At 36.1% G+C, this 25,453-nt stretch overlaps 1 protein-coding gene across 1 annotated transcript in view; it reads left to right on the forward strand.

Annotated features, from left to right (window-relative positions):
* The window catches only part of LOC128012189 (zinc finger protein 512B-like), a 54,967-nt gene extending 31,142 nt beyond the window's left edge, over positions 1-23,825 (forward strand). The window contains exons 5-17 of the mRNA XM_052595264.1: positions 955-1,163; positions 1,368-1,555; positions 3,477-3,548; positions 5,180-5,314; positions 6,359-6,486; positions 12,916-13,005; positions 16,058-16,156; positions 18,280-18,468; positions 18,596-18,943; positions 21,302-21,403; positions 21,617-21,679; positions 21,800-21,898; positions 23,128-23,825. Of these exons, the coding sequence (XP_052451224.1) occupies positions 955-1,163; positions 1,368-1,555; positions 3,477-3,548; positions 5,180-5,314; positions 6,359-6,486; positions 12,916-13,005; positions 16,058-16,156; positions 18,280-18,468; positions 18,596-18,943; positions 21,302-21,403; positions 21,617-21,679; positions 21,800-21,898; positions 23,128-23,490 (2,085 nt within the window). The 3' untranslated portion in view covers positions 23,491-23,825. The remainder of the gene's footprint in view (positions 1-954; positions 1,164-1,367; positions 1,556-3,476; positions 3,549-5,179; positions 5,315-6,358; positions 6,487-12,915; positions 13,006-16,057; positions 16,157-18,279; positions 18,469-18,595; positions 18,944-21,301; positions 21,404-21,616; positions 21,680-21,799; positions 21,899-23,127) is intronic.
* The last annotated feature ends 1,628 nt before the right edge of the window (positions 23,826-25,453 follow it).

A 25,453-nucleotide genomic window follows, 5' to 3' on the forward strand; every position in this document is an offset into this window, starting at 1 on the left:
GCTTTCTGACACTACATAGATAGTTACACAACTGATATGTTAAAGGCCCAGAAAGGTAGTAAGGACATCATCAAAATTCTCCATGTGACACCAGTGGTTCAACCGTAATCTTATGAAGCTACGAGAATACTTTTTGTGCTTGAAGAAAACAAAAATAATGATTTTATTTAAAAATGTCTTTGATGTGCTTTCAAGAGAGTACCAGGACTCAGAAAGCTCTCGGATTTCATCAAAAATATCTTAATTTATGTTCTGAAGATGAACGAAGGTCTTACTGATCTGGAACGACATCCGAGGGTGAGTCATTGATGACCGAAGTTTCATTTTTGGGTGAACTGACCCATTTTTGGTGACTATTGAAGACTATTGAATTTAGAGGCACAACTTTGGTGCTAAGCACAACATGCTAAAATCTAAAATAGTTTTAAAAACATTTATATTAATACACATTTTTTTATAAAAAATAAATAATGGCTACCACTGAAAAGTTTGCTTCATCAAACACTATATAGACAGCTGTACTGATTATAAGGGGAGCTTTTCGAGAGTGCTCAACTCATGCCAGATAGAAATCAGTCATACTGTTCATTGACAATGTAAATGTTTTTCTGCATAATTTATTCACCGTTTAAATAACTGTGTAAGGTACAGGTAATAAAACAACTCATTACCTCAACCCTGAACATGATTTGTGAATTAAATACATCTCTAAATGGTAAAAACGGCATCTCCCATCCTTCCCCTTTCCTTCATAGCATCATCAAACTTCGTCTCTGTTATTGTTTTGAACATGCGACTTCTAGCGGGGAAAAAAGTCGCCATCAGCTGTAACAACTAGACAAATGAAACTTTGTAAAAACCCACTATCTATTTTTATTTTTTATTTTTTTTTGCTTCGATCTGAGACCTGTGGAACTTGACCTGAGTTTGTGTGTGTGTTTGTGTGGCGTTCAGGCGACCATAGCAGAGAAGCTGAGTCACAGCTGCCCGTACTGTGAGGCTGTGTTCGCCACCAAGGTGCGTCTTCAGAAGCACAAGCTCTGGAACCACCCAGAAAGGGTCCCCATGGAGAACAAGTCCGGGGTCACCTCGGACACCAAATCTGATCCCAAGTCTGAACCCAAACAACAGAAGAGCCATGTGAAAGGAAATTCCAAAAAAAGGTTTGAAAGCTTAGTATGCATTTCCTGACTGTATTCCCACATGTTGGAATATTTTTTAGCGTGATTTAGTCACATCGCTTCAGGACATGACTTGTTTTCCACACTGCCATCATTAGATTCCAGATGAAGTCCTCTTGTGTTACTATAGTACCGGTCCTCTGTGGATTGTCTTTAATAGCCTGTGTTCCCTGCGCTCCCTCTCAGGCCCGTCGTTTTCAAGGTGAAGAAGACCCAGGAGGTGTCTCGGCCCTCACAGAATGGGGAATGCGCCCCCCTAAGGCCGGAGAGGAAACAGCAGCAGGGGACATCCCTAGACACTGGGGGCAGTGAGAGCGAGGGGGGCAGTTTACCCCCACCCTTCCCTGAGGAGGACCCTGAGAGAATGAAGCACAGTAAGAATGCTACACACTGAGATTAGTGGTAATACCGTGATACCATATGTAATACTATAATGCTTTTCATTCATGATATCACTTCTGTACAGTTTTGGTATAACATTCAGTTTTCTGTGACATTTGCATGTGAATTCTGCTTGCCAGTGTTTTTATTTAATTTTCAAATAGGTAAAATTCAAAATGGCTAGGAAAATGAATCATTTGACAAGTCAAAATTGTTTTGTCATGCACGAATGACAAAATAATCAGTAATGTTTTGTGTACATGTTCATTTTCCAGCAGGTGTTTACAGCTGCCTTTATTTACCTTATAATTTTCAATTATTATTGCAGATTTTTGCCAAGTTAAAATTGTTTTTTTGCATGTAAAAATTGATATATTTAACATTATAAATGTAAATATAAAATTCTGAATTTAAATTCAGTATAAGTTTACATTCTTTAAGTTCTTTACAAAAAAAAATATGCAGTGTATGTGTTCATAATAAAAGTTCATAATAAATAATATTTAAATCATTTTAAAATAAAAGTTAATGCATGTACAATTATAAATGTAAATATAAGATTATACATTTAAAATACATTTTGAAATTTAAATTAAATTAAATTAAATTTTTATTTCTTTTTTACAAAACATTTAATGAACAACAAAAATGTAATTAATTTAAATAATTGTAAATTAAATTTTAAATACTACATGTAAAAAAGAATACATTGAACATTATACACAATAATATACAATTATTAATTTAAATTCAGTATAGCCATTTTTGTGTTATCATTTTTTTGTGTTGTTGCCACTTGCCAGTGAAAATGCTTCAAATTATTTAGGTTCTTTACCAAAAATATGCTATGTATATGCAAAAAATGCATAATAATTAATGTTTTTAAATAATTAAAAAAATAAATATTGAGTAATAAATGTAAAGATAATACATTTAAAATTATATATGGAAATATAAAATGTTTTAAATATTTAAATGCATGTTCTTTGCAGTTAAAATATGGAAATTGGTGGAAAATAGTAAATTGCCATTCATTTGTATGAATTGAATGTAAGAAGTCTTTCACACCAGTGGGTCCAAATGATTTTTCAGATTTGCACAAAGTACATTTTATTTTTCTCATAAACGCGGTTTCACTCTGAGCAGTACAACTTGCATTTGGGTGATTCCACTAACTGAAGTCATGTTAATAAAAAGTAGTTCAACCTCAAAAAGAAAGTCCCAGTTCTCTTGACTTTCTGTACTAAAATGTCCAAAAGTCTTAAAATTGCTATAACATTTCTCATTAACACGACCAAGATCGCCCTCATTGACTTCTGTAGGAAATGGTGGCCTGGCCCTTTAAGCAGCAGTGTGTATGTTCTCAGTGTTGGCTCCATCTGAGGGCTGCTGGTCATTAAGTCTCTCTGGTAACTGGTGGTGGCTGCTGTCTCTGTCTCTGTGTGTGCCTGGCAGAGACGCAGTGTGTCTGCAAGATGTCAGTGTGGCTCGTGCTGTGAGTCCACTATTTATGGCCTTTGTTTGGGTACATGATCCCTCCGTTTGTTGTTCCGGAGCCAGGGGCGAGGACAGCATATGTGTGTGTGTGTCGATATCTGAAATGTCAGGAAAAACAGGCGGCAGTGTTTGTGTGACACGAGTTGACAATCAACCACATACACACATACAGAACACACATCTGCTCTCTGCTCCCATGACTGGTTCCTGAAGCTGCGTCAGTTTCTCCAGCAGAGGAACCGCAGCATGTGAAACAGCAGGTGCTTTGCTGCACTGACGTTTGAGCATCATTATGAGACTGTAACTTACAGCAGAAGCTCACGAGTGTGCTCTTGAATGTATAAACCATGAATGCAGCTCTTTGCTGTGTTATTGAGATGTTTGACCTCTTGTTGTTGTTCTTCTCATTTGAGCCAGGGAGGAAGCAGAAAACTCCAAAGAAGTTCACCGGGGAGCAGCCGTCTATTTCAGGAACATTCGGTTTGAAAGGTGCCACAAACACACACTCATACACCTTTTATATAATGGTGAAGACCTCCTGTTGTTCCTCTGAAGTCTTAAAGCTACTAAAGATTAACTTGAACCCTGTATTTTTTGCAATATATATGCATTATTTTGTCCCTTTATGAAGCTGATTTCATTTTTGTCCCTGCAGTGAGTTAGTAAACCCACTCTTCCTACCCTCACATCTGTTCTTCTAGCCATTAAATTACATTTTTTATTAAGGGCCAATATTTGCCCTCTGGATATGAATTTTGAGAGGGATTTATTAGGGAATATTTTTGTTTTCATAAAACTAAACACAGTATGCTGTCCATGTGTGTAAAACTAAATCATTCAGTGAAGTAGTATGGCAGTTTAACAAACATATCAATCAACATCAAATAGAAGAAAATCTGTAAATATTTAATGACAGTATTGGTAAATGACTAAATAGTAAACATACTGCTGGGACACACAGAGTGCAGAAATGCAAACCACTGAGGCTTTTGGTGGAGCTGCACTGCAAGGCCCATTGAGTCCAGTGGTGGAGCTGCACCTCATGACCCACTAAGCTCAGAGGTGGAGCTGCATCTTGGGGCCCACTGAGCCCAGGGGCTAGTTTTGTTATTGAGCCAGTCCGTTTTCTTCACTCAAAAATGAAAAAGATCTCCATGGACTTAATATGGATCTAATCCTATATTTTATCTGATATTTGTAACTCTTTTAGATCTAGAATAAAGTACAAGAAGTAACTCTTTACAATAAGGTTCTGTTAGTGAACATTAGTTAATACATAATTAACAATGAGCAATACATTTGTTACAATGTTTATTAATTGTAATAAAAATATAACTGTTTATTATGATGTCCACTTAAGTCCATTAAATAATAATGAAAGATACAACTTGTTTTAAAGTTTAATGTTATTGTAAACATTGAACTTAAATTATGATTAGATTAATTACACCTTATAAGTTCACTTAGATGTTAACTTTAGTTGTAGTTAAGTAATGATAACAAATGGAACCTTCATCATTTTAAATGAAAGCAGAATTTATTACAGAGGGTTTTTTGCTCATATTTCCGTTTCTGCTTCATTTTTGTCATTTTTATTGTAAATTTTTGTTACAACAGTTAATACATTAATTTATTATTCTGTATACAGCCAAACACGTTCATTAAGGGAACTTGAGTACAGGAAGTCATTGCCATGAATCTTTTTATTATTATTTTTTGACTGACTGACTGCCTCGCAGTGGTGTTTCCTGTTCAGAGTTTAGTCCTGGCTTCCTTTCAATAAATACACCTCAAGATTTCAGTTTTTTTTTGTTGTGCCCCGTATGTATTTAATTAGCAACCATGTACTCTTTGATCGTAATTCCCCCTGTTGGTGCTAATATGGGGTCTATAGGTGTAGAAGTGTTTCATTTCCTGTTGAAGTTACAATGGTGCATGTTTAAGAAACACAGCAGCACAAGACAGACTGCAACACAACAAGGCTCTTTGACCACCAAGAGAGATTGAGAGTCTCATTTCTTCATTTCTCTTTTGTTTGTTCTTTTTTTAGTCATACTTTTATTTCCGTGACTTGTGAAGTCTCTACTTTTCCTGAATGTAATTTGTTATGTGTTGTACAGGAATGAATAAGGTGGAGGAGAAGTTGAAAGCAGGTCGGATGAAGAGGGCGGAAGGGGCTCTGTTCTCTGAGGAGTCCCAAAGGAAGCAGTCGGTTCAAGCTCCCTCCAGAAAAGAAGCTGCTACTAACAGTTCAGGTCTCTCTCTCTCTCTCTCTCTCTCTCTCTCTCTCTCTCTCTCTCTCTCTCTGCTCTGAATATTTGCATGATAAAATCATCCAGTACATATGTACTACCAAAGCAGTGTGAAATAACTCAAATAAAGCAATATATATATATATATATATATATATATATATATATATATATATAAATATATATATATATATATATATATATATATATATATATATATGAAGAGTTCAGATGCAAAAGCCTTTAAATGCCATCTGAAATTTTCATCTAAAATTAGGATTTTTATCAAGCTCCTATGCTTAGGTTGAGTCATTTTACTTTATTGGCAATGTGCAGGTCCTTTGCCAGACTATTAAAGTGAAATAACTGAACATAAAAATCTTAATAATAACTTAATAATAATAAATAATAACTGATAAAAATCTTAATTTTAGATGAAAATTTCAGATGGCATTTAGAGGCTTTTGCATCTGAACTCTTCATATATAAATACTAATAATAGCACAAATCAAATAAATAGTTCTATTTTTAAATAAATGTATAAAATTAAAAATACATTTGATACAGATAAAATATATAATAGAGAAATGCACTGTACCGTTTGAAAGATTTGGAATCATGTATTTATTTATTTATTTATTTAAAGTAATTACAGCATACTTTTATTCCGAAAATTGATCGAAAGCAGTTATAATGTTACAAAAGATGCTGTTCTTTTTAATGTTCTATTCATGAAAGAATCCTGAAAGAAATGTATTATGGTTTCCACAAAAATAAGCAAAAACCTTTTTAATGATAGGATCATGTGACACTGAAGAGTGGATTAATGATGCTGAAAATTCAGATTTGCATCACGGGAATAAATTGCATTTTAAAATATATTATAAGAGAAAACAACTGTTTCAAATTGTAATAATAATAAAAAAAATGTATTGCATTTTTCATAAAATGAATGCATTCTTAGTAAGCAAAGGAGACTTATTTCATAATCATAAAAAATCATACTGACTTTAAACTTAATGAACCATGTATATCTGTATGTTTCAGGTCCCCCTGCTGAAGCCCAGTGGCAGAACACCATCTCTGAGAGAGGGGAAGTGGTCTGTCCCACCTGCTCCGTCGTCACTCGCAAGACCGTCCACGGACTCAAGAAGCACATGGAGATCTGTCAGAAGGTCAGAGGTCACTCTAAAACACACTTTTGTCATTTTTACTAGCATAGGTTTAGAGCAGGGGTGTCCGAACCTGTTCCTCAAAGACCACTGTCCTGCAGAGTTTAGGTCCAACCCTAATTAAACACACCTGAACAACGTCTTCAGACTCACTAGAAACTTCCAGGCAATTGTTTTGGAGCTAGTTGGAGCCAAAATATCCAGGACACTGTCTCCAGGAACAGGTTTGGACACCCCTGGCTTATTTTATAAGTTACTCTCAACATTCCCAATGGAAAGATTTGTTTTATACGGATAGTTCACCCAAAAATGAAAATTCTGTCATTAATTAAAAAGATATTGTTGATGAAATCCGAGAGCATTTTGACCCTCCATTAATAGTAAATCAACTGGCACAATCAAATCCCAGAAGGTTGCAAGGACATCATCAAAATAGTCCACGTGACATCAGCGGTTCAGCCTTAATTATCTGAAAAGAGACTTCTGTTTGTGTGCAATGAAAATAAAAACAACTTTATTCAACAATTCTTCTCTTCTACATCACCCTGGTGCCATTTTGGAGAGTATCATGATGCATGCGTGCTCTCCTCTGAATGTAAACAAGGCACAGTGCATGTGTTCTACGTCATCAGCACCACATGCATGCGTTGTTTACATGCAGGAAAAGCCTGCGCATGCATCATGAGTAATTAAAGGGGTCATGTGATGCTTTTTAAAAGATCATTATTTTGTGTATTTGGTGAAACAGAATATGTTGACATGCTTTAATGTTCAACAAACACATTATTTTTCAAATACTGTACATTATTGTAGGTCCTCTATGCCCCGCCTATCTCAAACGGGTCATTTTCTACAAAGTCCCTCCTTCTGACAAGCGCAGTCTGCTCTGATTGGCCAACTGACACAGTGCATTGTGATTGGACGAACACCGCAAGCACTCGTCGGAAATGTAACCCCTTTTTCCATAATCGTGAGCTTCATCTTTCAAAATAAATGTAAAGACAGTTAATAATGTCCTTAGTTTTACCGTCAGTTCAAGCCTGAAAGAGGAACATAGTCACGTGACAGACACAGTGATGAAGCTCATATGTGTTTGCAGAACACAAGACACGGACGATTAAGACAGCTGACTCCACAAGTGCGCCCACACACACGCAAGCACAACGTGCAAAACTATGCATTTGAACATTCAAAAATTTAATCCTTAAACTAATAACAAAACAAATTTACAGTAGCTGATTCAGAAGCAAAGTCCGAATGACCTCCTCTCCTAGATTCACGAAACGGATGTCCATTACATGCGTTGCTGTTCTGTTGTAAGTAATCTTAAAAATTCTTAAATGCATCTACTTTCTGAAGGCCAAATAGAGTTATTTTGCTTTCTCCTAGACACACACGGCATCTCCCTGACATGACTGCTTCAACACTGACTGTGTTACTGAAACCACGCCTTCTTTCTTTACGTGAACATTTGGGCGGCATTACGCAAATATTTCCACATGTTGACGTAGACATTTAAACAAGCTGTTTTAGGGGGGCATGGCAGAGTCTTAACTTTGATAAAGAATATCTCTTTGTATTTGAGACTTTAGTCTTTGCAGCTTTACAGATCTTCTTTATGCACCAAGAGCTTGTAACACTCCAAAGAGAAAGGACAAATTTAAATCGCATCATATGACCCCTTTAATTTTTGGGTGAACAATCCCTTCAAGGTGAAGCTGCTTTGGCAATCCTGACCGGCCCAACCAATACTTGCAGTTTGCGTTGAGGCTTTATAAATATTTGTCAGTTAGCAAACAGGAAAAGTGTTGGGGAAACCTATTTGAAAACATTATTTTGGTGGTTTGCTTGCTTATCTTAAGATGCTTGATGCTTATTGCATATAACAAGATATCTAGTCAGACATTGACGTTTGCATTGACCTCAAGAGGAATCTACACTAAATCTTCAGCCAGCTGAAGGCCTTGTCCCTCATTTATTGGTAACCCAAATGTCCCATGGGGACTTTGGTGGATTGGACCTTTTTGTATCCGCACTCCTCCAAAGAAGACAACAAATGTCTCAGTTTCCTAAACACATTAAATATAATGTGGCAGATGTGCTCAAGCTCTTCCATGTGAAGAGGGACAAAGCCTTATTCATGACACTCAAGCAGAAAGAATTTCTGACTGTAAATAATATCCAATAACATCCATACATATATTTTCGTGCTCAATTCAGTAGGAAGGAGTTATTAGATTTCATGAATGGGGCCCAAAGAAAAATAGAAGGAAAGAGAGGGAATCACTTTTAGTGTATGACTCTTCCTCTGTTTATACAACCAAACCGCAGAGGAAGTGGATTGGAGAATGTTTCAGGCATGCAATTAGACACCTCTCTCTTAGGACCTCGCTCAGGGGGCCGGAGGGAGCCATTAGGGGCACTTTATTGACTGGGCATCTGTGAGTGGCCCTACCCAGTGTGCATCTGGAGTTGAGTATTACAGTGGCAGCCCAGTGTATAGCACAACTCTATAAAAATGATGACATGTCTATTAAAGAGGGAATCGATCGGCTGCGTTATTGCGGGGTCACAAGTAATTGTAGTTTCTCTGGCCTCTTCCTCAGCTCTGTGTGAAATCAATGATGGCTGTGATGGGCATTAAGGGAGAAGACGTTTCATAGCAAAGGAAAAGTATTAAAATCATAATCATTGACCTTATTTTCTCATGTGGTTTTTTTTATGTTACTGCAGAAATAAACTTATTACAGTGTTTCTCAATCGATTTGGTACATTTCTCCAAATTCAGGTAACAGCTTTCAAAACAGTTAACACAGCAAACTAAACACACTCTTATGCTGACGAAACCATTAAGTATTCACTGCGCAATGAAACACAGCATTTTATTCTAGTAATGCATTTATTAAAATTCAATATTAACATCAAAACTAAAAGTGTTCTCTGATTTTATAACAAATTCAGCTGAAGATACACAAAGAAATAGATGAAAATGTTTTTCATTAAGTTTTTTAATGAGGAGTTCAGGTGTATAACAATAAGTTGTGACCAAACACACACAGAAATAAATATATAAAGCAAATAAGTATATAGGTAAATCAATTTTATTGATCATGCCTCTATATTACATCTGGTCAGAGAATCTCAAAAAAATAAATAAATAAATAAATATTTTAATGAGTCATGCATCGTGGGTAAAAACGCCTTGAATGCTGTATCCATCCTTGACATGCTTGTGCCCCAATAACTCCACAAGCCTCTTCCATCGCTTGAAGACTTACTTGGTTGTAAGGGTTGCGATCATGTACTTTCCATCTCCAAGAGGAGAAGAATTCCTCGGTTGGATTCAGGAAAGGAGAATATGGTGGAAGAAACACCATAATGAATTGTGGGTGATTCTCAAACCACTCTCGGACTAGTGCTGAATGGTGGAAATGGACATTGTCCCAAACAACTACAAAATTCCGCACCATTTGCTCCTGATCTCCCGGCAGAAAGAGGACATCATTGAGGAGGTTTAAAAAAAATAAAAAATGTAGGAGCCTTGCTGTGTTGTATGGTCCCAAGACAGCATTGTGTGCCACAACACCAGTTGTAGAAATTTCTGCACAGAGAGTGATGTAGCCTCCTCGTTGTCCAGGGACATTGACTGTAGCACGATGGCCAATCACATTTCTCCCTCTTTTCCTTTTTTTGAAGATTGAAGCCTGCTTCATCAATATACAGGTACTCAATGAGTTGCACTGCTATCCAACTCCAAGATTCTCTAGAGTAAAAAGAACACAAGGTAAACTATAGTAAATTAGTGTTTACAATAATGGCATTGAATGCGGTCAATACTACCGTGAAATAGTTGCTGAAGTTTGATTTCACTCTTCAAAGCAGCAGTATACATAGACATGCCTAAATCTTAAATCTAAAACAAACTGGAATCGCAACTCCTTCACTCTAACAGAGTTCCTCTCAAAGGACACTTTGTATACTTGCTTCATTCGGATAGCATTTCTTCTTAGAACACGGTCAGTTGTGGAGAGACTGCATTGGTGGATCTTGTGGATTGATTGGCCTGTGTTATTCTTTGCTTGGTTGTTTACCACCATGTAAACAATGGCATGCTCTTGTTCAACTGAAAAAAAATAGTCTTGTTCGTCCCCCTGAATGTTCTCTAACTTAAATTCTGAAAAAGTTTTGGACAAGCAGGAACATTTACTGTAGAGATCTAGACCTATATCAAACAAGACTACATGGACTCTCATTGTAAAAGTAGAATGGTATAGTTACTTAACAGTTTTCCCTCTGAAATGTACAGATAATTGAAGCCACTGTGGATCTGTTTATATTGGGCTGAACTCTCTGGCCAGCTTCTCTCAGTGAGAGACCATGATTTGTGAATAAGTGTGGCTCATATTTCATTTGAAACACGCGTGTACTAGAGTTGGGGTACTCGAACTTGGACTCGGAAAATTTGAAACTTGGAAAAATTTTAATGAACTCGGACTTGTCACGCAGTCGGGTGAATTTGCACTCGGATTTGACACGGACTTGAACATTTTGGACTCGGAAAATATTCAGAGTACAGTCGAGTCCGCGTCATGTGTAACAATAAAATCAGCATAAAATTGAGATGATAAATTAATGCATGTCTCCCCTTATGTCATTTTACTGCACTACACAGGCAGGCAGCAGTAGTATATCATCTCATGCTTGCAGACGAAACACACTCACCACTCACTGGATATCAATGTGGATTAGTGATGGGAAGTTCGATTCTTTTCCGCGAACCGGTTCTTTCGGATGGTTCGATTCAATAAACCGTTGAAAAAAACAGTTCACTGGTTCTTTTACGCTCGACGTAATGACTGGCATTGGCGATGACGTTATGCCGTCAAGTCTATCAAACATTCAAATATATAAAGTCACTAATCATAACTTCAGTCAGTTAAAAACCTCATAATCATGAAAAGTTTACAATTAAGTTTTGCAACAACACACCCAAATACAGTAACTGCAATAATGTGCATACGAGGATTTAAGTCTTGAAGATATAAAGTAAATTAGGTGTCATCAGCGCAGACCATGATCCACTTACTATACATAATCAATTGCGATGTATTTGTTATTAAATGAACGTTTCGTCAGATTGGCCTTCATTCAAGCCCTCGGTTTACTCGCACTCATAACATTAGCACAGAATCAGTTCAGAATCAATCACCAAAAGAATCAGTTCGGTTCAGACGCGCTGTGAGTCAGTCGGCTTCATGCTGAATCACGAATGCGCAGTATCATCAGCACCTCGTTTCTCGAATCGGACGCGTCCGAAAGAAATGGTTTTCGGTTCAGTGTACTGGTGATCCGAAAACCGATGCAACCGAGTACCAAAGACAACAGCAGCAGCAACCATGGTTTAATCCTGCATTGCAGGATTTGCAAGACCAGAATTGACCAAACAAGCAATGCAACTTTATGATGCAAGTTCTCAAAGACAACAAGAAATTCATAATGTAATCATTAAGGATCTCCTCATTGGCTGCACTTTACCTCTCTCAAATGTGGGGGAGAGGCATTAAATAATTGAAATGTCAGCTTTAACTGGAGGACAATATAGTGTGATACAATAATAAAACAGGTTCATTTGTATTTTCATGCACTTGTAATACAATAAAACCTTTGAAACCTTTTTTGATAGGAAACTAGTTCTGTTGACATAAAATAAAAATGTTCAATGGCAATGACTAGATGTAACAGTGGTATTTGTTTATTAAATTTTTATATTGCCATTGGTTTAATGGGTTGAAAGGTTAAAATATTAATAGAATGTAAAAATTTACAATACCAATTTATAATCTTTTTTAATTTAATTACTTTCTGGACTCGGGCGGACTCGACTCGGACTCGGCATTTAAGAACTCGGACTTGAGTCCAACTCCTCTTCCTCCCTATCCACCTCTTCTTATATTTTCTCTTTCCAAATGTTTTTCCTGATATATTACAGATTTGGTTGGCTGTATGAACTGCTGTGATAAAATTAGGGATTTTTGTGCACAGAAAAAATTATGCTTTTGATTTGTTTGTTTAAATAGGCCTTGAACTTGTTAAAATAATTTACTTTTTATTGCATTGCATTATAAATTAAATTAATAGTTCTTAATTTTGAATAGTTATTTTTTACACAAATCATGTTTATTTCATGTGTTTTTTAAGTATGTAAAGGTTTTTGTATTAAAGATAAAGTGTGTAATTTCTGTGTCAATAAATTTACCTACAAATGCTTTTTTTGTACATTCCTTTATTAGTTGACTGCTTCAAGGGGAAAAATACATAGTTTGAAGTTTGTATCATCGTAACTGGAATATCAAATGTAAAATGTCACATTTATAACCCATGATTTCATGATATTTGAGGTGGACATCACAAACTGTGGTCTTTTTCTTGTAGCTGCGGGACGCTCTCAAATGTCAGCAGTGTCAGAAACAGTTCCGATCAAAAGCTGGACTCAATTACCACAGCATGGCTGACCACATTAAGGTGAGCGGCGGTGCCAGAACACATTTTACTTTAGCTTTTAGTAAGAATTAACTGCAGACCCATAGCAGAGCTCATCTCCTAGATGTCACAACGGATGAAAAATCTATGATTTGAAATACAATGTATAAATCATTTAAACAATTAAAATTGCATCACTTTAAACATCAGCTTTTCTGTGTTTAAATGAAACATTCAGTCTCATGAAATGTGTTGTTCTTTCTCTTACACTCCCTTGTGTAAAAGTACATTTCCGCATATTTTTAAAAAGGGTAATATTATGGAAATAATATAATTTAAAGGAAAAGATGTGAAAGTAATGTTTTCAGACACTGCATGTTATTTACAATCAAATAAAAATGTATTATAGTTAAAATGTATATTTAATGCAATTAGATGAATCTTTAAACAAAATATCTTAATTACTTGTGTTGTCTTTGAAATATGGTTAAACTGTACTGCCAGATGTTCTGACATTTATAGTAAAGTAAAATATACTATAGTTTAATTTCTATTAAAATGTGTATGTCATGCATTCAGATATTTCTGTAATTACACATTTGTAATATTGAAATTGTAATTTAATACATTTAAAATACATTAACTTTAAATGTAATATGAAAAACACTACATTTTAATTTATATCAAGTACTTTACATGTGTGTTAACATGTCACTCGTCAACATGTTATGTAGTCAACACATCAAAATAAATGAACTTTAAAAGATGCTATGTTCTAAAATGAACTTTACTTTAAAACTTTTAATTTGACATATTACAAAGTGCACTTCTTAAAGGTGTATTTAAGTGCGTTTTGAGACATAAACCCTCTAGACGTAAACCCTCTTTAAGTACACTTCAATGGCGTTTTATTTCATTAAAATTATATAAGTGCAAGTTTAAAAATATACTGTAAATGTGCATTTAATACAGTTAAGCACAATTCTTTTCCCCAAGGGACTCGAGAAGATCTGAAACTATAGCATTTTAATATCCTTAATAAACTAGTGGTGCTGTATGTGCAGAAGAACAGTGTTTAATATTACATACAGTGACCACTACAGACAGCAGCGGCTGCCCTGCGTCCACTTCAGCCTCTAATCTCTATTAAATCTGACACCATCTCTATTCTCCACCATCACTTTAAGACCCAAAGCATCCATTAGGCTCTCACCATTAACAGTACATATGGGAAAAGGTCTAGCACAAGTCTATTAAGGCCTTTTAAAACCGTCTTCAAGCAGTATTTCAACTGTAATGATTGTCTTCTGTTCCCCAGCCTTATTTCTGTACAGTAATAATTTCCTCAACATTCCTAAGCTATTAACAGCTTTCCTGCCAGTTATTTTTCTTAACGGCAAATCATGGTAATATGCCTTATGAGTAAAGCTCTTATGTTTTTTCCAGTCATATTTAGCCATCATCTGAATAAGAACGGCACATCCCGTAAAGATGATGGTGTCACTTGTGACCCTTGTGAGGTTTAGAGTAAAAACATGAGAGAGAAACGCTGGTTAAAGAGGGCCATGAGGATGTAAGCTCCATCTGCCAGGCTCAAGCGTTAGCTGCAAACAATATTTCCAATGAAATGTGTTAAATTATGCACGACCAAATGTCTCAGAAACAGTATGAAACATTAATGAGGATGTGCATTTAGGTCTGTGATTTGTTATTTGAGCCAGGTGCTGAGTCTCACTGAGCCAAACATTTGAGAATCAGCATAAGGTCTGGGCCACACTGCAGCTTATTCTAGCCAGGATCCGCCCACTTAGACAGGAATAGAACGACAAATTTGTGCTATTTCAGACTGAGTACAGAAGTGAATTGAGATTGAGCGGATTTACGAAGTCTGACGTAGTCAGGCGAGGAAATTACTTCTATTTCAATCTTGATTTTATGTGTTTTTCAATATTTTATGTAAGATCAGAGTTATTATTTTAAGATATTAAGATAGTTTTTAATAATTAAAATTAATTTATCAAATTAATAATTGCAAGAATTGCAATTTATTCACACATCAATTGAAAATTATCCCCCAAAAGTCAATATTGTGATGAAGGAGAAAAGCATTGAATAGGCATTTAAAAATCTTTAGAAATAATTCATTCGACGTAGGATTATTTTAACACAAACTTTTAAGGCTACAATGCTACAAATGCCATCATTTTTTTTTTTACATTCAGAAGCTGCATGCGAAGTAGCATTTTGGTATATTAACACAGAATTGGCTTGAATGCATTTACACTGCAATCATTATTGCGTAAATAATACTATGAAATTAACGGGATTTAAATGGACATTAATGGATTTATATATATATATATATATATATATATATATATATATATATATATATATATATAATTGTTTTTTTTTTTTTTTTTTTTTTTTTTTTTTTGAAAACCTGCTTGTTGAAATAAAAAAAAAATACAAATAATGAAATGATACTGTACATATGAAAGTAAAACCACCAGTATGTGATGGCAAGTCAATGTTAATGCGTGAGTCATTCAGTCATTCATATAACTGATTTATTCAAATGGCTGATTCATTCAGAAACAAAGCTAGTGACTGTCTTCATGAATAAATCATTGAATAACTGGCTCAGTTGATTCAGACTGAGAGCTGCAGGGTAATATACTGTAGCCAGGTGATTCAGTATCTCTCACACATCATCTAACCCTCTACATTATTAGCTCTCTGTGTTTTGAGTGCCTGTGGGTGTTAGCATTAACATATTTTGGTTTAACAATCTGCGAGTTAATTTTTTTTTTTCAGTACAGACCTAAAGTTCTATCTCAAACTTAGTGTTTACCCTCAGGCATTGTGTTGATGTGTCTGCCATCCTGTTTAAATAGCTCATGTATTATTTCCAATGCTGATGTTTTTAACAGGCCAAATACAGTGCTGTTAACACGCCTTAAGTAAATGCCCTTCTATAAAGGCATCTGGCTTTCAGAAAGCAGTGATTGGAAACATACTGTTGTAAAGACCTGAGGAAAAGTTTCTGGAAAGACACTAATGTGTTGTATTGTATTTGTTTCCCATTTATAAGCCCTCGCCGAGTGAAAATCTGTCTGAGGAGGAGCCGGAGGAGAGAGAGAGGCTACACTGCATCCTCAAACAGATGGGCCGAATCAAATGTCCCAGTGAGGTAGGATTTTGTCACTGGTGCCTGCCGTCTGTCTGTCTACCTAGACGGCACTGGCTGTCCTTAATATGTCCTAATTTCTGTCTACTTCTGTCTCTCGCTTTCTCAGTTATGAATTTTGTCTTCTTGTGCACACCTCAGCTGTCTGTCTGCAGTCTGTATCTATCTATCTATCTATCTATCTATCTATCTATCTATCTATCTATCTATCTATCTATCTATCTATCTATCTATCTATCTATCTGTCTGTCAGTCTGTCTGTCTGTCTGTCTGTCTGTATTTCTGTCTGTCTGTCTCTATGTCTGTCTGTCTGTCTGTTTGTCTGTATTTCTGTCTGTCTGTCTGTCTGTATTTCTGTTTGTCTGTCTGTATTTCTGTCTGTCTCTCTGTCTGTCTGTCTGTCTGTCTATCTATAATTCTGTCTGTCTGTCTGTATTTCTGTCTGTCTGTCTGTCTGTCTATTATTCTGTCTTTCTGTCTGTCTGTCTGTCTCTCTGTCTGTCTGTCTGTCTGTCTGTATTTCTGTCTGTCTGTCAGTCAGTCAGTCAGTCAGTCTGTTTGTCTGTCTGTCTGTATTTCTGTCTGTCTGTCTTTCTGTATTTCTGTCTGTCTATATATAATTCTGTCTGTCTGTCTGTATTTCTGTCTGTCTGTCTATTATTCTGTCTGTCTGTCTGTCTCTCTGTCTGTCTGTCTGTCTGTATTTCTGTCTGTCTGTCTGTCTATCTGTCAGTCAGTCAGTCAGTCAGTCTGTCTGTATTTCTGTCTGTCAGTCTGTCTGTCTGTCTGTCTGTATTTCTGTCTGTCTGTCTGTATTTCTGTCTGTCTGTCTATCTGTTAGTCAGTCAGTCTGTCTGTCTCTCTGTCTGTCTGTCTGTCTGTCTGTCTGTCTGTCTGTCTGTCTGTCTCTCTGTCTCTCTGTCTGTCTGTCTGTCTTTCTGTCTGTCTGTATTTCTGTCTGTCTGTCTCTCTGTCTGTCTGTCTCTCTGTCTCTCTGTCTATCTATCTGTCAGTCAATCAGTCAGTCAGTCTGTTTGTCTGTCTGTCTGTCTGTCTATATTTCTGTCAGTCAGTCTGTCTGTCTGTATGTCTGTCTTACTATGTATATTTCTGTCTGTCTGTCTGCCTACCTCTCTGCCTATTTGTCTGTCCATCTATTCATCTATTGGTTCACCAGGTAGACCAGCACTAACCAGGTTGGAATTTTTTTTTAAGTTGTTCTTTTCAGCAGAGCAGTCTGGTTCCAATTACTACAGTATGTGTGGGAACGAGAAGAGAAATAGAAAGAGGGAAGAATCAAAGATGCTTATTTGTCACTAGGGCCAGATTTACTGAACAGCGCAAATTTGCGTTAGTGAATACGCTGATGGGAGGGGAAAAATTCAAGTTATTCATTGACAAGATGCACATTAAAGAACAAAGACGCAGATAGATCTTTTTCAAAATGACTAGCGCAATCTACCAATAGCAGCGCAATTACCACCTGCTTTAAGACAAGCTTTTTTGGGGCATTAAATAATGCAGCAAATACAGCAGGTAAAATAAGTATTGAACACGTCACTATTTTGTCACATTAAATTTACCAGATGTCAGTAACAACCAAAGTAATCCATGCATACAAATAAAACAAAACAACTAAATTCAGTAATTAAGTTATGTGTAACAAAAAATCTTGAAGGTTCTGTGGGCCTTTTCTATTAAATCTAATCTTTAGTTCTTATTTTCTATGTGATTCAAGTCAGTTGATTGGCTGGGCCATTTTATTAACTTTTTTTATCTATATGGTGCTTAATTCATTTAAATACTCTCCTCAAATAATTTTACAGATCGAAAGGAAAACTCTACAAATGCATATTCAATGAGGTGAGTCACAGAAATAACCATGTCCACACCTTTTCAAGCGCTATTTCCCACTGTTTGTGTTAAAAGTAAATCTTGACAGTAGTTCTTTTAACGTCAAACAAGGGTTTGCACTAGCATAAGCTGATTGTAAATCTGGCCCTAAGAGTATAAATGTAGTTTGTGTTAACAATCAGGCCCTTTCAAAGGAATTTTGTAACCCAGACTGTCAGCCGCACAGATCAATGAGGGCATTAATGAAGTATGTTTGATTCTCTGTCAAACAGGGCTGTTCAGCTCATTTCTCCAATCTGATGGGTTATAAGTATCATCAGAAACGCTGTGGCAGAGAGCTGCTATGCGGACAGAAGCCTGTCTTCCTGTGCCAGCACTGTGGTAAGACCTATCGCTCAAAATCTGGCCGTGACTACCACCTGCGCACCGAGCACCCGGTCACTGCCCTGTCCGCACACTCGGTGAGATTACACAGCCACGCTACACGTCATACTGCTAATCTAACACTGTGTGGAAAAACGTCACTTCCAGTGTCATGTAATTAAGCAATTAATCCGGATGTTTTTAAATGTCTGTCACCGCATTTAGCTCACAGCTGAGGACTGGCAAAAGGAAGACAGTAAAGATGAGGAGGATGTGCTGGAGGACGAAGAAGAGGAGGAGGAGGAAGAAGAGGAAGAACCTGTGCAAATAAAGAGCAGGGAGAATGCAAAGGTGAGAGCAGACGAGCCGGAGGAGAAGATGGAGGAGAGGAAGGAGGAGAAAACGGAGGTGGAGGAGCTGCTGGATTTGGAGAGGACGCCCAGTGGCAGGGTGCGCCGGCGCTCGGCTCAGGTGGCAGTGTTCCACCTGCAGGAGATCGCAGAGGACGAGCTGGCCAAAGACTGGGGCACCAAACGACGCATCAAAGATGACCTCGTACCAGACATCAAGAGGGTATGACAGTGTTGAAGTCACTCTGAAAATGAGTCACCAGGGCTCTGAACCGGTTCGAGGAATGAAAACGAAAAATGGAAACGAACAAAATTTTCACAGGAACAGAACCAGAACCAGAAACAAAATCAAATTTTATAGTTTAATTTATCTTCAGAACATAAATTAAGATATTTTTGATGAAATCCAAGAGCTTTCTGACCCTCCATAGATAGCAACACAACTGAAATGTTCCCAGGTCCAGAAACATTGCAAGGACATCGATAAAGTAGTCCATGTGACATTAGTGGCTCAACTGTAATTTTATGAGACAATGAGAATACTTTTTGTTCACAAAGAAAAAAAAAATAATGACTTTATTCTACAATTCATCTCCACTTCCTCTATGTCCCCTCTATGAGGATGGCAAAACTAAAAAATGTAGTCAGTAGTGTTTCTAAATTTTGGTAGTTACTCCTCATAATGCTTATGGAAGCAATCCTCAAAACAGCTAGACAAAATTTCTTCTCAAATCCTATAAACAGTAACTTAAACAACACTCGTACTCTTTTTTGTCACTGTTGAGAGACTGACAAACCCCCAAAAAGTCAGATTCCCAGTGAAATGCTCTCAGACTTCAAGTGCAATGAGTTTGCTTACATCTTTTCTGAGAAGATCATCAATATCAGGAAGGCGATTAGCACATACTCAAGTAATGCAGATGTCAGTCAGATTTGGCCACAATATCAAAAAGATACTATGTCTATTTTTGAAGCAATTGATATCAAAATTTTGGAAGACATAGTGCAGTACCTAAAATCGTCAACCTGCTGTCTTGACACACTTCTCACATCTTTTTTCAAAAGTGTGTTTAATTGTTTAGAAGCAGATCTCTTAGAAGTGGTGCACACCTAACTTCTTTCTGGGACATTTCCATTCTGGGACAATTTTCAATCTGGTTTCCGACCACATCACAGTACAGAGACAGTATTCATTAAGAAAATAAATTATATTTGCTTAAATTGTGACTCTGGCAAAATATCGGTGCTGGTATTGCTAGATCTCTGCGTTTGACACTGTCGATCATAACATACTACTAGAGAGACTGGAAAACTGGGTGGGGTTTTCTGGGATGGTACTCAAATGGTTCAGGTCATACTTAGAAGGGAGAGGCTATTACGTGAGTCTAGGAGAGCATAAGTCTTAAGTGGACGTCCATGACATGTGGAGTCCCACAAGGGTCAATTCTTGCACCGCTCTTGTTTAGCCTGTATATGCTTCCACTAAGTCAAATAATGAGAAAGAGCCACATTCACAGCTATGCTGATGATACCCAGATTTACCTAACCTTATCTCCAAAAGACTACAGCCCCATTGACTTCCTCTGCCAATGCATTGTTGAAATTAATAGTTGGATGTGCCAGAACTATCTTCAGTTAAACAAGGAAAAAACATAATGAAGTTATTGCATTTGGAAACAAAGATGAAGATTTCAAGGTGAATGTGACTCAAGGTGTCAAACAACTAAAAATCAAGTCAGGAATCTTGGTGTGATTCTGGAGACAGACCTTAGTTTCAGTAGTCATGTCAAAGAAGTAACTAAATCAGCATACTATCATTTAAAAAATATTGCAATAATTAGATGTTTTGTTACCAGCCAAGACTTGGAGAAACTGGTTCATGCCTTTATCACCAGCAGGGTGTACTATTGTGATGGGCTCCTCACCGGCCTTCCCAAAAAGACCATTAGACAGCTGCAGCTCATCCAGAACGCTGCTGCCAGGATTCTGACTAGAACCAGAAAATCTGAGCATATCACACCAGTCCTCAGGTCCTTACACTGGCTTCCAGTTACATTTAGGATTGATTTTAAAGTACTTTTACTTGTCTATAAGTCACTCAATGACCTAGGACCGAAATACATTGCAGATTTGTTCACTGAATATAAACCTAACAGAGCACTCAAAACATTAGGATCAAGTCAGTTAGAAATACCAAGGGTTCACACAAAACAAGGAAAGTCCGCCTTTAGTTATTATGCCGCCCGCAGTTGGAATCAGCTTCCAGAAAAGATCAGATGTGCTAATAAGCACTGTGCGATGTCCGAACTGATTGCACTGTATTTTATGTAAAATCATTTTCTATTTATACTTGTTTTAAATTCATTTTAAATAAGTACATTTTCTAAATCATTTCCAAAGTTTTAGAATTGCTTGTTATATTTTTGTTCTTCATGATTATTTTACTTTCTTTTATGTAAAGCACTTTGAATTACCATTGTGTACGAAATGCTATTTAAATAAACCTGCCTTGCCTTGCCTTGCCTCATATACACATTTAACTGCTTATTTTTTAATTTCTGTGTACACACTTTTTTTATAGCTCAACTATACTCGACCAGGTCTCCCCAACTTTAGCCCTGAAACTGTGAACAGCTGGAAGAACGAGGTGAAGGAAAAAGGATTTATCTGCTGCCCCAACTGTGTAAGCATTTGTCTTGTATTTCTGACGGAACATTGCCTTTAACAGCAGCTAGTGCTTCAGTAACAGATTCCAGCCTCAATATGAACATCTGAATTACATCAGTAGATGTAGACTTGTAGATGTAGATGAAGAGCTCTTGAAAGTTGTGTTAAAAACTTTTGACATTTTTGTTGCTCAGTTCTTCTCCTCAAGTTTCTCTTGATCTCATAACAGAACTGCGAGGCTATCTACTCAAGTGTATCTGGACTTAAAGCACATTTGGCAAGCTGTAACAAGGTATAAAAACTTATTCATGCTTTGCTGTAGTTGTTAATTAATTATAGCTCATTTAAACAGCTGTAAATGTTTGATCTCTGATACTTATCAGCTTCACTGCTGTTATTGTTCTCCGCACAGGGAGGGGGCGATGTAGGGAAGTACACTTGTTTGCTCTGTCAGAAGGAGTTTAACTCTGAGAGTGGCGTGAAGTACCATATCAGCAAGACACACTCTCAGGTAAAGCAAACAATAAACCTGTGTACCGTAAGCTTAGAAACCATGATTGCTAAAAGGACAGTTCACCCAAAAAATTTAATAATCCCCCTCTACTTGTTTCAAACCTGTATGAGTTATGAGTTTCTTTCTTCTGTTTGACACAAAAGAATATATTTTGAAGAATGTTTGTTACTTAACAATTTATGGTAGCCATTGACTTCCACAGTACAAATATACTATACTACAAAAAATACTATGGAAGTCAATGGCTGATAACAGAATTTTAATTTGGGGTGAACTATACCTTTAAGGCCTGTGGACACCAAGTTCAATATACATAAACAATACGAGACTTTGCCAAAAAAATTAAATCTGTCATGTCATGTACTGTCATGTACAGTACATTTTCATTTCTTTAGAATCCATTGAAACAGAGAAATACATTTTTATTATATTAATATTTTCATTAGTTCCTACGTTTTATAAGTTTATAGTTTACATAAAATTTATGCTTTTATTTTTAGCTTTTAATTTTAGTTTTTTATTTTATAGACTTAATTCTTTAGATTTTTATTTATTTTAGTTTTGGTTTTAAGTTCAGTTATTGAAGAGTTTCATCAGAATGTTATCAGAATTTATTTTCAGAATTATGTAAAATAACCAAGAAATTTGAATTAAATAAACTTTTCATTTGTGAACTTTTATATTTTTGAATAGATTGTAAAAATTGACTGGAAGGATTGGATTTTGCAGAAAATCTGTTAAATCCTTAAGTTAACTCGCTATTAAATCCGCTATATACCTGTAGGCATGTGCAAGTTAATATTTTAAATAATGTTACAACATTTTGCCGTCATATGAAGAATATTTTATTACTGCTAAATTTAATAATATAAATTGAAATATAAATGAGTAGTGTGTGAGATTTATATATTTTCTCATATTGTTTCATTTTTATAGGTTTACATTATATTTTCATTCAACACATCTATGATTAATTTGTGTGTGAAGCACTTTATCGTTTGAGTATTACAGAAATAGTTTCATATTACCTGTTCATATATTTTTCATACCTTAGTTTCAGTTTTTAGTACACAAAAACATTGCTAACTTGAATTTTTTTATCAAGGGGTCTCTAGGATTGAATATCTTCCTTCTATAATGTAATACTTCAAAAAATTCAAGCAGATTCACTGTAAGTCCTTGATTATCATTTCCTTTTTGAATTTGATGTGGCCTTATGTGCACAGAACTGGTTCCGGGCGTCTACCAACGAGGTAACCAACAACAAGAAAAAAGAGCCAGAGAGCAATGGCTTACAGAAGGACATGAAAAACGTAGTGCCTGGGAAGAGGAGGGGACGAAAGCCTAAAGAGCACCACCTGGTGACAGCACCTTTTCCAGCAAAGACTCAGAGCTTCAGCCCAGCTCCAGCTCCGCTTCCACCCCAGACCGTAAGCCCAGCCTCAGAAACCCAAACCCACATGCCCAACCCCATCACCCCAACCACTCCCCCTGCCCCAGTGGACAGTGGGAATCCAGCCCAAGCTAGAGACACACAGCCTCCTATAAAGAAACGAGTCAAAACTAAGAAAGCGCAGACCGCTGAGTAACTCTGCTTTCAATCCGTCACCACCAGAAGGGATGTTTTCCGAACTACTCCGGATAAAACTTTAGTCAATTCGGTCACAGAAATGAAGGATGGCACAGAAGAACGAGCTCAGAAAGATGAACGGCAGAACGAGGGGATGAAAAATGGAAGAAAACTACAATGATTTGCCCTTGTATTGATTTCACACTGATCTTTGTGTTTTTTAAGCTGAGTATATACATTATGTGTGTGCTTGTGTTTACTGATATATATTACTCCTGTCGGTTTTTCATTCCATTTTTATAGTTGATTTTATTAAGTTGTTCACTCTAAAGGGGTTAATAACATTTATATATATATATATATATATATATATATATATATATATATATATATATATATATATATATATATATATATATATATATATATATATATATATATATATATATATATACACACACACACACATAGGCCTTTATTGAAGCTTTTTTTAGAGCAGAAGTTACATTTCTACATATTTTTTGGGGTAGTTACGTCAACATGTCCGGTGGTTTCATGATGTGTTTCCACGTTTTTTTTAAAGAATATCGATCTCATTCAATTAGCATGATGAGCTAATTTACTGCTAACATTTTATCACAGTTATACTCTGCTGTGTATATATATATATAATATCTATATCTATATATGAATATATTCAAAACAATTCATTTTCGTCCATCAGTTTCAAAACAAAGTGCGTCAAAAAAGTTCTGAATCATTTAGGTTGCTTTTTCTTCAGTGTGTTTGGGATTGTTTTGTCAGTGGCAGCTGAATGAAGAGTTGGATTTAGATTGACAGCTGTTGTAACAGTGTGCTACTGTGCAATAGTGTTGCTTTTGTGGTTTCTTGTCCTGTCTCTTGCTCGGGATCGTGAGAGGTCCAAGCGCGTAGCCTTGCGTAACTCCCTATCCCGCGTCCCTTTGGGCTGTTTGCAGTAGTTTGTAGTTTGCTGCAGTTGACTCAGAGGTCTTTGTTAAAACCTTTAACTGCTTTGAATTTTGGCAGTGCTGTGTGCTTTCATTTTGTCTGATTGTTTTTTTATGGGAATAAGAGCTTGTGGTGTTTAATGTAGAAGGAGTATACAGTGCAGACGATTAGAGAAATTCCAATCAATGATACTGATAATGACTACAAATGTGTTGGCGGGAAAAATTTAATCATCCAAAGCATAGGAATGCCCTTCAATATCTGTGATGTCATCAGTCCTTGTTTAAACTTAAGAGGACATTCACAAATTAATGGAATGAAAAACACTAGTTTTAGAGATGTGATTTTTAAACTTAATTTTTAACTTTTATCTTGAGCGCTGCATTCTTAGATTGCCGTGCCATGTGTGAGATGCATGACACACGTCCATCCAGCGCATGTTTACATAGAAAACCAATGGAAAAGCTGCAGTGGAATGCAAAAATGAATCCTGTGTGAACAGCCCCTAAGACTCAAATTGAAAAATTAAAACTTTAAAATTTGGATGAATCTCACAAAACCTGACAAGAATCCTTTCACCTCAAAATCAAGGCAAATAAAAATGTAATTCTGTTTTACTAAAAGAAAGTGAAGCTTTTTGGGATTATTCATTTTTATATGTATTGCACTATTTTTCATGACAATTAAGCACATTTTATCTGCCTATTCTCCAAATGAATCCCCCGTAAGTAATCCTATTTACCTTTTAAATAAAGAAAAAAAGTCAGAATTGGGAGATTATAAACTTGCATTTATGAGAAAAAAGTCAGAATTCTGAGTTTATATTTGCAATTCTGATCTGCAACTTTATGTCTTCTTTAATTATTATTATTGTTGTTGTTATTATTATTATTATTATTATTAATTCTGTGGTGGAAACAGGCTTCTATACAATTCTTATTACCAATGCGAAATAAAAGTTACATTTTAGTTCACATTTTACTTTATATTTTGAAAAGTATTATTTAAAATGT

This window comes from Carassius gibelio, chromosome B23, assembly GCF_023724105.1.
Source record: "Carassius gibelio isolate Cgi1373 ecotype wild population from Czech Republic chromosome B23, carGib1.2-hapl.c, whole genome shotgun sequence".
NCBI classification, from domain to species: Eukaryota; Metazoa; Chordata; class Actinopteri; order Cypriniformes; family Cyprinidae; genus Carassius; species Carassius gibelio.